This window comes from Rhincodon typus, chromosome 36 (genome assembly GCF_021869965.1).
Source record: "Rhincodon typus isolate 14 chromosome 36, sRhiTyp1.1, whole genome shotgun sequence".
NCBI classification, from domain to species: Eukaryota; Metazoa; Chordata; class Chondrichthyes; order Orectolobiformes; family Rhincodontidae; genus Rhincodon; species Rhincodon typus.
This window is the reverse complement of record NC_063367.1, coordinates 15,749,740-15,764,107: the sequence shown is the minus strand read 5'-3', so window position 1 is coordinate 15,764,107 and position 14,368 is coordinate 15,749,740. Positions and strand designations below refer to the sequence as shown.

Genomic DNA, 14,368 nt, shown 5'->3' with positions numbered 1-14,368 from the left:
AATGGTATCAATGTGGATTTCACAAGTTTCAAAATCTCCCCTCCCCCCACCGCATCCCAAAACCAGTCCAGCATCTGCAGTTCCTACTATCTCTGATTCGATTTTAACACCGCTGGAATACATTGTCTTCTGGTCGCCACATTATAGGAAGGATATGATTGCACTTGAGAGGGTGCAGAAGAGATTCACCAGGTTGTTAACTGGGTTGGAGTGGTGCCTCTATGAAGAGAGGCTTTATAGGCTTCAATTGCTTTCTTTAGTGCTGAGAAGACTGAGGAGGGACTCTGATAGAGGTGTACAAAATTGAGGGCCATACGGAGATGGAGAGACGCTTTTCCCCTTGGTAAGGGAATCTACAATGAGGGGCATAGATTTTAAAGAATTTGTTTCGCCCAAGTGGTAGTGGGTATTTAGAGCTCGCTGACTGAAACGATGGTCGAGGCAGGAATGATTGCAACCTTTCAATATTTAGATGAACATTTGAAACATGATAACATGCAAGGCTACTGGCAAAATGCAGGAAAAGAGGACTGAAGCAGACAAGTGGACTGAAGGTCTTCTCTGAAGGTTCCAGCAACAAATTAAAGCAGACATTGAGAGGGAGGAAATCCATATCACAATGTTTTAAATCTTTGAGGACAACTTTTGTAAGGGCTAGTGGCAAGCTGTATTGTTTCGCTGCTGATTCCATAAACGGAAGCATGTTATCTTTTAACCCTGAGATAACAAGGTGTAGAGCTGGATGAACACAGCAGGCCAAGAAGCATCAGAGGAGCAGGAAAGTGATGTTGCGGGCCTAGACCCTTCAGAAAAAAAAACCTTTTAACCCTATCCTTTTCTGGTCATCTTTTATCTAATACTCTGGAGGTGTCATTCTGAAAATATAGATGTACAGACACATTAGCAGATACTACAAAATGCTCCACTTTGCTTTGAGTTCTGCTGTTCAATTGTGTGGCTGAATGTGCATTATTGTATTTTTCTGGCATCAGACATGTAGGTCATGCATAACCACCTTGGAGTTTTGTAAGGTTTGTCACTTCTGCCTAGCCTAGCTCTAGGTGGATAAATTGCTGGCAACCTGAGGAAACTGGTTTGAACAGCATGAAGCACTGTTGCTGGCTTTTATCATATCTGCATTATAGCTCAAGTTTTGTACAGTATTTTCTCCGTATTGACATGTGGCTGCTCTTGCTGAATTCTAGTTGGAAATGATTTTTGCAGTGATGGCAAGGCTTCACTTTTTTATTGATTTTTTAAAAAATTTTGTTTTGATTTTGTATTTTTGAATTGCTTGAGTTGAAGTTCTGGAGAGTTTGTCAGCCTTTTGTGGGTCATTGGGATTGTGAGTATTTACAGTGATTGTGAAACTGGTTCATTGTTGTATTAAATGTTCAGGAATCATTACGGAAATACCTCGCTGAAGTTTATTTCACTAATATTTTCTGTGCTGCAGTCTCTTCTAAGCGCCACTAAACTTGACAAAGTTAACAGGTCGTTTGTGCTTGGTTGATCCAGCAGAGCTATCTTTCTATAGGCATTATAAGCTACATTTCAGCTTTTTCTTCCTCATATTTAAACGATTGTTTTGGCTCTTTTTGTTAGTGTTGCATTGTTGGTAATCATCAAATGGTCATTCAATTGGAAAGCAACTAGTGCAGCTGTTTCAAGGGGGGAGGAAGTTGATGTGTTTCAAGAAAAGCCTGGCAATTGTTATAAAATGGACTACAAAGCACCTAGGTTTTAGTGAAAAATCACTGGACAGATGTACTTGCCTTGTACAGTATCTGGTTATGAGCAAGACTGGTAGTAGATCTGTACCTGTCAACAAATTTGGTGTGTGAACTGTTTTGGGGAATACTTATAATAACGTGACTTGCAGTTGAAAGTGACGAAGGATGAAAAATGTGAAATAGATCAACAGGAGAACATTGAATATTTGTAATATGGGGAAGGCAGCACCAGTTGACGATTATTTGAAAACAGTTACAAAAACATTTGATAATTGAATTGAAGGAGTTTTTATCACTTATTTACTCAATTGAGTACAGTGAAAAGTTTATAAGTTGCCACTTACAGCACCATCTTGGTACAATCTTTGTTACCGAATAGTGGAATAAAGGAAAAAGTTACATTTACAGCTATTCACCGCATGACTATAGGTCAAAAAACAAGAAGCAAAGTTAAAAAGACAGACATCACGGTCTCTCTCCAACGTTCTCTGCAGCAGTCCAACACGGGGGCCTCCACGTGGTCTGACCACTGGCTGCCACTACGTTCTGTGCTGGGCCGCTATCCCTGCTCCTGCACCAGGTCGCTTTCCTCGCTCCCGCAGTCCAGGCCAATGGTGTCGCCGATGACCCCACGCCAGAGGCCGAGAGAAGAGAGGAGGGAAGAGAAGAAAAAGAATGGGCAGAGTGGAGGAGCTTCGGCTGGAACATGCTACTCCACCGCCATCTTACCAGATAAAATCTAGTTGATGAGTTGCCTTCCTTAGTAATGATTAGAATTTCACAATAATTGACTTTAACAGTTGTCATTGGTTGCGTTCAGAATTGCACAGAAGCTTATTTGATTTATTTTCCAACTTTTATTTGGAGTGAGCTTTTTGCACCATGGAATTTATAGTCACAATGTCTATGGGTTTGTCTTTACTGGAAGATACACTGAGTTATACACAAATAATTAGTATGCATGAACTGAACTACAACACCTGGAGCATGCTTTGCATTACGTCAAATAAACTTGGTTTTGAATTTTATAGTTTTTATGATAGTTTACTTTGTTATTAGAATCTTAGAATTAGTTTTGTCACATGTACTTAAATGAGGACGGTGAAAATTCTAAAGTTTGAGAAGATTTGTAGCTTGGCTTATGGATGAGGTTGTAGGCGTGCTTGCCAAATCGGTGGGTTTGCTTGTAAATGTTTCGTCACCCTGCTAGGTAACATCAGTGCGCCTGCAGTGAAGCGTCCGTGTTCTGTCCTGCAGGACTTAATTTCTGTTAAGTTGGTGCCAGGAGCTTATTGGAGGCTAGGTGCTGCAGTAATTCCACAAGTTCTTGTTCATGTATGGTTTGTCTCCTCAGTGCTTTGCTGATAGTGGATGGTTGGAATGGTGGAAGGTGCCCTTTAGAAAGTGGTTCTTCATCTCCTGGTTTTTCTCCGTTCCATGCACAACACCTTTTTAATGGTTTAAAGTTTTAGCAAAGATTTGTAGCTCAGGTTTTGGGTGAGGTTGTTGACTTGCTCACCGAGCTGGCCTGTTTTTGTTCAGACGTTTCGTCACCATGCTAAGTAACAGCATCAGTGAGGCCTCTGATGAAGCGATGTTTTTCTACTCCGCTTGAAATTTATATTGTCTTGTCTGTTATGGTGAGTAGTGTTACTTCCGGTTTTGTTCTATATGGATTTTATGTGGATTCCAATTCTGTTTGTTTGCATTATGGGTTGAGATCCATGCCTCTCGGCACCTGTGGATGAAGTTGCAGAGATATCCGTTCATAGCGAAGATTTTGTACAGGTGCTCGTGCTCTTCCTCTTTCCTGCGTAGTAGAAACGTCTGAACGTGACAAAATGTCTGAACGAAAACAAGCCAGCTTGGAGAGCAAGTCAACAACCTCATCTTTTTTTAATGGTATCTGTATCTAATCAGTGTGGTTTCTGAGACCAAGCTGATTGTCTTGTGAAATTCTACTAAATGAGACAATGAATGATTTATATCACAGCCAACAAAAGTGTCTAGCTGGTTTGTCGGTAAATTGGCGGGGGGGGGATGAACTGAGTGACAGGCTTTTCTCTACTGTGCGTGAGTGAGTCAATAAATATCTTCAAGTAATTTTTAAGTGAAATGAATGAATATCTGATCGTGATTTATAAGGCTTTACTGCTTTCAAATGAGGTCTACGATGGTCAAAAGAGTAAAACAACAGATGTGACGCAGGTCCCAATACTGACTTATTGTCCTTTCTTTAAAAATTAGATCCGGTTATCTATTTCAAAACATTGAATTCTGATTTTTTTTAATATGATCAATTTTTGTTTCACAGGCTTTTTGTGCAAGGTTATTTGATCAATCTTTAATCAGATTTTTCTGTTTTGTTAAGCATGGTTTGGAAAATTACAGAACTGACTAAATTTAAAGTGGAGTTAAGAATTCTATCTTTAAACTTAGTGGGGGCGGGAATTAAAGGTGTGCTTCCATATATTGTCTTCATCTTCAGAGCATCCCAAAGTAATTTTCAACAAACGAAATATTTCACTCCATCGCTGTTGTAATGGAGGAAACATGACCATCAAACTGTGCATGACTATGCCCTGCAAAATAAAATGTAACAAATGTCCAGTCTGCTCTAGTGATGTTGGTTGAAGGGGTGAATATTGACTGGGACACCAGGAGAGCTCTGCTTCTTGGAACCAGTGAAATGAGAGCAATTCCATCTAATAGAATCTCTTTTGAAGGAAAGGAACCTCAATACTTCCTCTGTAATGCACTGGGAATGTCAGCTTTGTTTATGTTATGTCTCTGGAGAAGGACATGAAACCACAACCTTCTGATTCAAAGGCAAAATCACTACTGAATGAAACATAGCAGTCGAAAGTTGTAATTTATAAAATATATACTGAAATGCCTTCTTCTGGGATGTTAGTTTATTTGTTGGGGAGAAACTGCAAAATGTATTACTGAAATATTTATTTGACGTTTCTGCAGAGGCATGATGATAGTTGAAACTTATTCTAAGCATTTCTCCATGTTTGCTTTCCTGAGACTAGAAAGCAGTGCCGAGATTTTGTTTGAAATATTGTGGCTATTTATAATATGAAATGAACTGGCTGGAGACTTTATCTGACTAGGACATTTGTGGAATCATTCGTCATGGTACATCTCTTCAACTCCTCGCACCATTCATTCGGAATTTACTTAATTGAAGAATGTTCTCAACAGTCCATTTAGCATTGGACAATAGTCTGTGGCTCAGCATCCTTTACTGATTCTGGAACATGCCCCATTTATGGGCTGGTTCACTGCAGCATAATCCGTGCAACATCCCGATGGCTTCCTCCCACATCCTGCGCACTGCCTTAATCTAGTATTGCTGCAAATTTCTTTTCAACTCCCTACCTCTTCATCACCAGCAGAGACCAAATTACACAAAAAAAAATTCATCAAACTTCTGTGTAGCACTGTCGGTCAATCTACCTTGCTGTTGAAGTGTTTACATTTTTTGTTCTCCCCTCTCTAATTGGTTACTTTGTATTCTGCTCAATTACGGAAGTGTAATGACTCATAATACAAATCTGTGTTCGGTTTTTTTATTTTCTAAATCACATCCCGATTTGGTGTAATAACTCCATCCCAAAGTTCAGCTAAGCAGGCACCTGGAGCATCTCTAGTTAAAGTACAGCCATCAGTTGGTACTTCAAGCAATCTGCTGAGTTGAGGACAAAGTTCTGAGCCAAGCCAACACATTATAACTGCAGGTCACAATGTAATCCAACCTCCGTTACACGACATGTTTCACAGTGCCATTGTTTTGTCAGACTGACCTAGCATATTAGGATATATGGATATTGAGGTCAACAGGTATTGGGAAGAGGCTCATTTTCCATGCAAATACTGTTCAGGCCAGTTAAACTGGTGCATTTGTGTTGCACATTCAGACAAAATCCAGACTCTGAAATTTACTTTATCGTCCCTATTGCCTTGCTGCAGCACAGTCTTCAGTGCTTCATGACCTTTGGCTCTGTGTCTTGTCCACTTGCCTGTTGCTTTCAAGCACACACCTTTTTGTAGCATCTGCTCAATCCACGAGTTCTTCCTGTGTCCTTTGCCCTTTGACATTTGGCTCATATTCCGAACTCTGTTTCTCTTATTTTAACTTTGACTGCTTATGTCTTCTTTCATTTCATGCTCTCCTATTCCCAAAGTAGAGTGGAAATATGCCATATTGTAATTAAAAAGAACCCTCAGATTAAATTGAATGTTAAGGGAAAGGTGTATTATTGAAAATCTGCACTTGGCAGCTATCTTTTTATTGTTTAAAATAAGTGTTACCATTGAATGCTTTCTTTAAAACAAAAAGTCCTTGTGGTATACGAAAGTAAGTTCCTGGAATCCTAATAAAGAAGACAATGAGTGCAAACAAGATACACAATTTTGCTTAAGAGCACTGGCCTTGGGTATTTGAGTAGATCTTTAACAGTATTCTGTCCTGAAGTGATGGCAATGGCTTGAAGACATGGTCTGGCCCATAACCTGGGGAAGCGGGTGATTCAGATCCATCTTAGAATGAAGTAGATCTGGTAAACTTTTCAATTCATGTGGTTTGTCACTGATGTTTCAATAATTTAAGCCATTGTTAATATATGCAGTGAGGAAATTTAAATTGAGAGTTAAATGTGGTACGATAGAAGCACTTGTAATTGGATTAATCCATGTGTTTTCTAGAGAAATTATTTTAAACTAGACTGAACTGGTTTTGCAAGCTATATATTTAGCAGGGAAATCCAGGAGTAGAGGTGGAGGGAGAGTGGAGTTGAGGTAAAATATCAGCCCTGATCATGCTTCAGGTGCAGGAGGCTCCAGAAGCGGTATAGCGTGCTGTTTCTATTTGTTATTAAAGATTTTAATCGGACACTTGCATTCCTATACTAAAAATAGGCAAGCTCTTAAGGTGTAGGGGAACCTAGATCTTTTTAACGTACAGTATATTATACAATGTATTAACCTCCGTATCATCCTACCCCAGGGTCCTCAAGCAGCAAGATTCCAAATCAAGCCACGCCAAAGAAAAATGGAGTAAAGAATGGACCAATGAAAAATAAAGACGATGAGTGTTTTGGGGATGGAATTGAAGTATTCCTTGACACAGACTTTGATTTTGAAGGCAACCTAGCACTCTTTGACAAAGCAGCAGTCTTTGAAGAGATAGACACTTTTGAAAGGAGGAATGGAACACGGTCCCGAGGAACACCGAATGAGAAGCCGACGAGATACCGCCATGATGAGAATATTCTGGAGTCTGAGCCTATTGTCTACAGGCAAATCACAGTGCCACAGCATAGTGGCAAAGAATATTGCACCGGTGAGAATAAATAGTTGTAAAGCTCCTTTAACTGGGGATTAAAGGAATCGGTTCCATTTTAAGTTCTCTTTGGGGGAATTGGTGCACATGTACCTGGTAACTTGTTCTAAGATACTTTCATTGAAAATGCTGAACCAACCTGTTCTTCCTTAATTCTTGGCAGACTGGCACATGTCAAATATGATGTCAATTAGTGGGTATACAATATCCAAAAGTATATTCTTTATCTGGCCAATATTTAGAGGTACAACTTGTCAAAGAGTCTTTATGAATGTTATATACACTTACAGTATTCCAGGTGATTTATGCAGCTGCACATTCACAAGAAATTTGAAGTTTAGAATGTTGCATTCTCCTATCAAAGATGTATGAACTAACTTGGTTTCATGTGGAGTCTAAAAGAATCTAACTGCAAGACTTGACCGGATACAAGGAGGAATTTTCTGGGACGGAAATTAAAATGAAATAGTTAATTTATTTTCCTGGGAAGACTTTTGGATGGAATTGATCTGATGGTTTGCAAGTTAGTAAAGCTTTGGATTCTGGCCATGTGAGGCTCCCATGGATGAGGAAAACTGAGGGCGAGGGAGATGTATTGATAAAGGCAGCTCTTAGAATCGTAGAATCCCGACAGTGCAGAAAGAGGCCATTCGGCCTGTCGAGTCTGCACGACCCTCCAAAGAGCATCCAGACCCAGCCTCCCCCTCTAATCGCATAACCCCGCATTTCCCATGGCTAACCCACGTAACCTGCACATCTTTGGACTGTGGGAGGAAACCCAGGCAGACGCAGGGAGTATTTGCAAACTCCACACAACCAGTCGCCCAATGGTGGAATCGAAGCTGAGTCCCTGGTGCTGAGAGGTAGCAGTGCTAACTGCTACGTCACCGTGCTGTCTTCCCCGCCCTTCCTCTGTTCCCATCACCCCAGAAGAATTCAATTCAGGAGACATGACCTGTAGTAATGTAATCTAGTGTTGTCATCTCCATCCTTTTATATGAGGATGTGACATGAGTTCCCTTGTTGTTCTGTGAATTTAATGACTCGCTCAGCAGTCCTTCTATTTGAGTCATGAGTTAGCTAATTTCTGCTAGTAGGATTGTTGATAATTTATGAACGGTGCTTTTGCACTTGGACAAGCTTAGATTCACATGACTGAAAGTCTAACTTAAGTTCCTTGGTAGAAGATGTGGATGAGGACAGAATTGGATATCATGCTTGCCATGGACAAATAGCTCTCCAGCATATTTTGACCAATTTCTTGCATGAATTATTGCCACCCAGTTGTGGAGGATGGCATGTGATAACGCATCCCATCATGGGCCCGCACCTTTAAATAGAGGGTGGAAGGCTAAAACTACTTGTTAAACTGGGAAACGGTTTGGAATTCCCTTGAGCAATTCTTTGCCCTCCAGGCTGATTTTTGTCTTTGCTCCATATTATTTGCTACCTCTAAAACAATGGCCTCACATGGACTAGATTTACTTTTGAATGTTGTGGCTTTGCAACGTAATTGGACACGTGACAACTGGTCTGCAAATAATGTAGTGTAAAACATCAGCTGCCTTGGGTCAGACGAAAGATCACAAACTATTTATGGAATATTGCCGAGAGATTTTCCATAAAACCAGTTCAGTTTGGTGTGTGGTTGCTGCTCAAACAAAACTTTTGCAACTAATTTTTTTGTGGTCTGCTCTTTTCATTCATATGGTCACAAATGAAAGATATAGAATTGGTCATTGTTGAAATATTTTTGCATCTCCGTGTAATCGACTAAACAAAAGTGACAGAATACTAAGTACTGACAAGTGTATCCTGATCTTTCCCTCACCAACACCACCACCACCATTCTCCTCCCACCCCACCCCAGCCAGGATTAACTTTTGGAAGAATTTAAGGTGTCTGGCCAAAGTTCTTGCATACTTTAAGCTGTTGTGTGGTTGACCATTTGCTTCTGGGAGGCTTCAGAGCTATGTCTTTTCCTGCCTACAGATGCATCCTAAATGATAGATAAAAATGCCAATCACCCTTGCCCCTATAATCGTTAAAATCTGCTTGAGCTCCACCTTCTTTCTTCCTTATCGTTGTTTGTAGTATTTAAAAGTGCTGTGTATAAGTGCAAATTATTATTAAGATAATGTAAAACTTCAAAGCCTGAGGATTAAACTTGGAGCTTCCTTAATCAGGGTGATTTAGTACGATGTTATGTATTGCTAACCATTAAGCAGTCACAAATTTCATGAAGGATCTTTGTATACAATACAGATGCAGTGTTTGTTAGGTCACAGAAGCTGAGCAGTGCTGTACATTTTGAAAATTGCGTGTAGGCTTATTGCTTGATAACCTTGCTGGGAAGGGCTTTATCCTAAGTCTCACTGAAGAAATTTCCTACACCCTCCTTTAATCTATCTCCTGTCACCTGTGATTTGCTTGGAGGATTTTACTTCAAGTTTGCCTCAGGGTTCCTACCCTGCCACTTTGCTTGTTTTGAGGCAGCAGCTGAACTTGTTCTGTCTCATGCATATGATACAAGTGTTTCGTTTGTATGTTTCTTATGGGCAGGACTGCACTATTGTGGAGAGCAATGTTTGATTGTTTTCTTGTGGTAAGTAGTGAGTGCTGCCCTGTTGACTGCCCTTACAAGGGTTTAGCAGCTTTATTTAAATAGAGTTAACAGAACTTTATTGACACAGTCTTCTGAAGAATGGATTGGTTATTTTTTCATGCTGCTGTTAAAAGCAATGCTGTATTTCGCTCTTAAAAAATTAATGTCACAAATTATACAACTTTTGATGTTTTGTGCAATAAATCCTAACATTGTTTTCAAAAGATTTCAATCTCTCCCTTCACCTTCATCCTTGCTGCTGTCACTCCACCCTATATGTTTTTCTTTTCTAATTCCTGTCTCTAATCTCTCACCCCATTTTATTTGTCTGTTTTGAAGTTAGTTTCCCAGTATGGTTGGATGACGGGGAGAGCACCAGCAAAGGAGGTTAATGACAGCTAAATTGGATCATCATCATCATCATCATCATTATGATGAGCAATGGTAACTGGAAATCGTTCAGAACGACTTCTAAATTATATTGCCTTGTTTGAAAGTCTTGACCCCAAGTATCACCTAGGCTGGAGACAGAACTTGGGAGTAAATAGGCAACAGCACCATCTACTTTGGAGACAAAGTAATGCAGAATTTCAGTTAGCTAAAGTCAATTAAAGGCAGAAATAGTGAAGATGGTGTCATAGAAGTCAGTGCTTCAAAACAGCAAGTACATGTATATACTTTTTGATGAACAATTAGGGACTGGCAACAAATGCTGGGTTTGCAAGCGATGCTTTGATCCTTGACAGAATATTGAAAGTCTTTCATAATATTCAAGAAACAGCTTTTGAATGTTTCTGGCAACAGTAGTGTTCCTAAGAACAACCATGTTCCTACTAAGACACAGGTCTGCATGGAATTAGACTGCAGGTCATCCATGACTTCACTAAATATCTTTCCGAGTATACTGCAGAGGCTAAATCATCAAGTCTTGTTCCCATCTAACACCAAATGTAAATAAAGCATAGAACTATAATTAGAAACTCTTTTGGAATATGTCTTCTATCAGCAAAGATTTACCCTCTGAAAACAAATATAAAACACAAATTTCTCATTTTCATGTGTGGGAACCCTTTTTTTGACCAATTTGGAGGCCAATGGGAAATTTCTCTTCGTCAGATTCACTACTAGACTGTTAGTCTTTATTGAACATTTCCCAAAATTTAATTTGAAAATGCCTTTTCTCTCCCTTTTATCTGATTAAATCAGATTGAATGCTGTTTCTCCAATTCTACGTAACTGGAGCTGATCGTTATCCATAGAATCATGTAAAGTTTTCTATCGAACTAATCAAGTGAAAACCAGTCCAAAGCTACCTCTGAACTCTATATTTGTGTTACGCGGTACCCCAAAATAGCTGCATTTTGTGTGCTGGTAATTGAGTGTGCTTGTAATCTAATAGGCAGAAAGCACTTGCTGCCAAAAATCGATGGGAACAAATACGTTTTTGACAAGCTGACTTGAAAATTTGGCAGCCAGTAATCTCTAGATTTGGAAAGTAAACCGCTGTGCTAAGAAATAATGAATTATACATCTGAAGTTTTGACATATCTGCATTCGGGGGAAAAAAGAAATTAACTTTCTGCTGAAACCTTATCCCTGGAAAAAATCTGGTAGCAATGTCTGGATTTGTTTTTCCTCCATCTAGCGTACCATAGAAATCGGAGTGATTAAATATGGCTTTTATACCTATAACAATCGGTGAAATAATCAACTGCATGTGGGAAGTTCTGTCTTGTTAGCAACAGTGTAATGAGCACCAGATGCTGTCCATCTGACATGGTGTGCTTACCATGTTTGTGGTTGACTAAGATTCACAGTTGTGTTTTCCAATCCTGTCACTTGTAATTCATTGTAGTGCACTATAACTTCACAATAGCATTTGCAGGTCTAATGTCATAAATCCCTTGATAATTTTATTGCTAAATCAGATTGTAGTGGAATCGGACTTTTGTCCTAGGGTTACTTTTTGCCTCATAATTTGGTCTGTTTTTAATTTCTGCTCAGGACAGCTCATGGTTACAGTACAAGTAAAATTTAATTCATTTCCACTGAAATTTCTGTAACAGTCTTCATCAGTAGGGCACAGTTTCTGATATTAATTTGATCATGTGCTTTAATGCCAAATTCAGCTTTGGCTTCCTCTGACGCCCAATGAGATTCCCTGAGTTACACCCTAGGCTTTGCAGCAATTTTCATTTGCCATTGAAAGTTAGCTGTTTGCATCTTGATGTATGAACGCTCGATGTACCTGTGTACAATTTTATTTTCCCTTTATGCTGAAGCCATGTGAAATATTTGTGATGTTTCCCTGATGTTTAAAATGCTGACAGTGGAGCTGCAGAAATGGTGTTTTGGGTGGCTCGATGGACCAAAAGATGTCGCTTCCTCGTGACACTGTTGCTGTGCTATTGTTGTTAATTGTATGCTAATAATTGAGCTGCCAAATTTCAAGGCATTTGTAATCTGAACCAGGTAATTCTAGATGTCCACTAAGACAACAAACTCAGTTTTTAGATTTCCCATACAGGAATAAAGTAACTAAAAGTAGTATAATCTGTACCACCGGTGTCAAATGGCTTTTCTACTCATCGTGTTTATAGTTCATAACTAGTGGCAGCGAACTCCGCTTTTATTAATTATAAGAAATCTTATTTCCTGAAACTGATTTCAGCGCAGATTCTTTGATCATAAATCATTTGATTTTTTCAAATCATTTTTCACCCAGACAGTGGTGAGCATGTAGAATTCTCTGCCACATAGCATTGAGGCCAAAAGTTTGAATGTTTTCAAGAATGAGTTAGTTCTTGAGTCATACGGCCCAGAAACAGACCCTTCAGTCCAACTCGTCCATGCCGACCAGATTTCCCAAACTAAACTAGTTCCTTTTGCCTGCATTTGACCCATATCCCTCTAAACCTTTCCTGTTCATGTACATGTCCAGATGTCTTTTAAATATTGTCACTGCACTGGTCTCTACCACTTCCTCTGGCAGTTCACTTCACATACATACCATCCTCTGTGTGAAGAAGTTTCCCGTCAGGTCCCTTTTTACATCTTTTCCCTCATGTTAAACTTACGTTCTCTTGTTTTGAATTCCCCAGCCTAGGGAAAAGATCTTTGTTATTCATCTTATCTATGCCTCTCCTAAAACAATACGCTATTAAAGAGGTCAATAGCAAATTATTCCTAATTGAAAACATTAAGAAAACTTGAACCAGGGAATACAAATAAAACAAAATCCCTAAACTAAATTTTCCACTTTGGAGTTACAAAAATCTTGAGACAAAAGGCTTAAAAGGTTTGGGGAGAAAGTGGGAACAGGATACTGAGTTGGATAATTTGGGGGTAAGGGGTGCTATAAAAGTGTGGAAATCTTGGTGCACCTATACAAGGTATTGGTGAGACCACATTTGGAGAACTGTGGGCAGTTTTGGTCTCCTTATTTAAGTATCATTTCGTGGGAGGCAATTCAGAGAAGGTTCACTAAAATGATCTAACATTTAGAGTCCAGGTGACTCTTCAACAGATGTAAAGAGAGTCATCTAGACTCAACATTAGCTTGCTGTCTCTCGATGGATGCTACCTGACCTGCTGTGATTTGTTTCTTCACTAGAATGATCCCCAGTATGGAGGGATTGCCTTATGAGCAAGGAGTAAATAGGTTTGGGACTGTATTCACTGGAGTTTAGAAGAAAGATGATCTTCTGTGAAACATATAAGGTTCATGAGATGTGACAGGGTAAATGCCAGGAGGATGTTTCCCCTCGTGGGAGAATCTAGAACCAGAGGGCATGGTCTCTGAATGGAAGAATGTCAATTTAAGACTGAGATGAGGCGGAATTTCTTCTAGGATTGAGTGTCTTGGGAAACTCCTTGCCTCAGAGATCTATGGAGACAGAATCCTTGTCTGTATTTAAGGTTAAGCTAGATTCTAGATAAGAAGCGAAATCTATGGTTTCCAGGAAAGTGGGCGTAAGGAATATCAGATCAGTCATGATCCTAATGAATGGTGGATCAGGCTTGAGGGGCCAAGTAGTTGACTTTTCTATTCCTATTTCTTACGGAGTTTATGGTCTGATGGCAAAGCAGGTACAAAGCAATGAATGGCCTCCTACTATTTTTCTATGCTCCTGTGTTTTCATGTTTGATCATGGCTATCTGCGGTCTGTGAAGTCTGTGTGCATGTTTTGCTGCATCTTTATAAATTAATTTAAAAGTATTAGTCAACAAATTATGTTTATGTAGCAAATTGAAAGGCATCAAACATCCCACGGCCCTTCACAACAGCATTCTAAAAGTATATACTGAGCTACATGAAATATCGAAGCGCTTACCTTGGCTTTATTCAGAATTGTATGTGCTTTGACACCTCATAGTAAGCAAAGCTCTTGACACATCTTAACCCTCCTTCCTGTACATTGTTATGATTTTGCTGGCGAACCTACAACAGAGTAAGACGTTGCATATTTAATTTCAAATTATAATTCCATTAGTGTGCTTGCCATTCATTATGATCCACTGCTGACACTTGCCATCTGCAAAAACAGAACACTTACCTGGCAAAGATAGTAGGAACTGCAGATGCTGGAGAATCCGAGACAACAAGGTGCAGGGCTGGATGAACACAGCAGGCCAAGCAGCATCATAGGAGCAGAGAGGCTGACGTTTCAGGCCTAGACC

At 39.6% G+C, this 14,368-nt stretch overlaps 1 protein-coding gene across 2 annotated transcripts in view; it reads left to right on the top strand.

The window, feature by feature from the left end:
- Positions 1-14,368, top strand: part of edc3 (enhancer of mRNA decapping 3 homolog (S. cerevisiae)) — an 89,860-nt gene that overhangs the window by 36,584 nt on the left and 38,908 nt on the right. For both annotated transcript variants that reach the window (XM_048617000.1, XM_020532209.2), the window contains exon 4: positions 6,748-7,083. In XM_048617000.1, the coding sequence (XP_048472957.1) occupies positions 6,748-7,083 (336 nt within the window). The remainder of the gene's footprint in view (positions 1-6,747; positions 7,084-14,368) is intronic.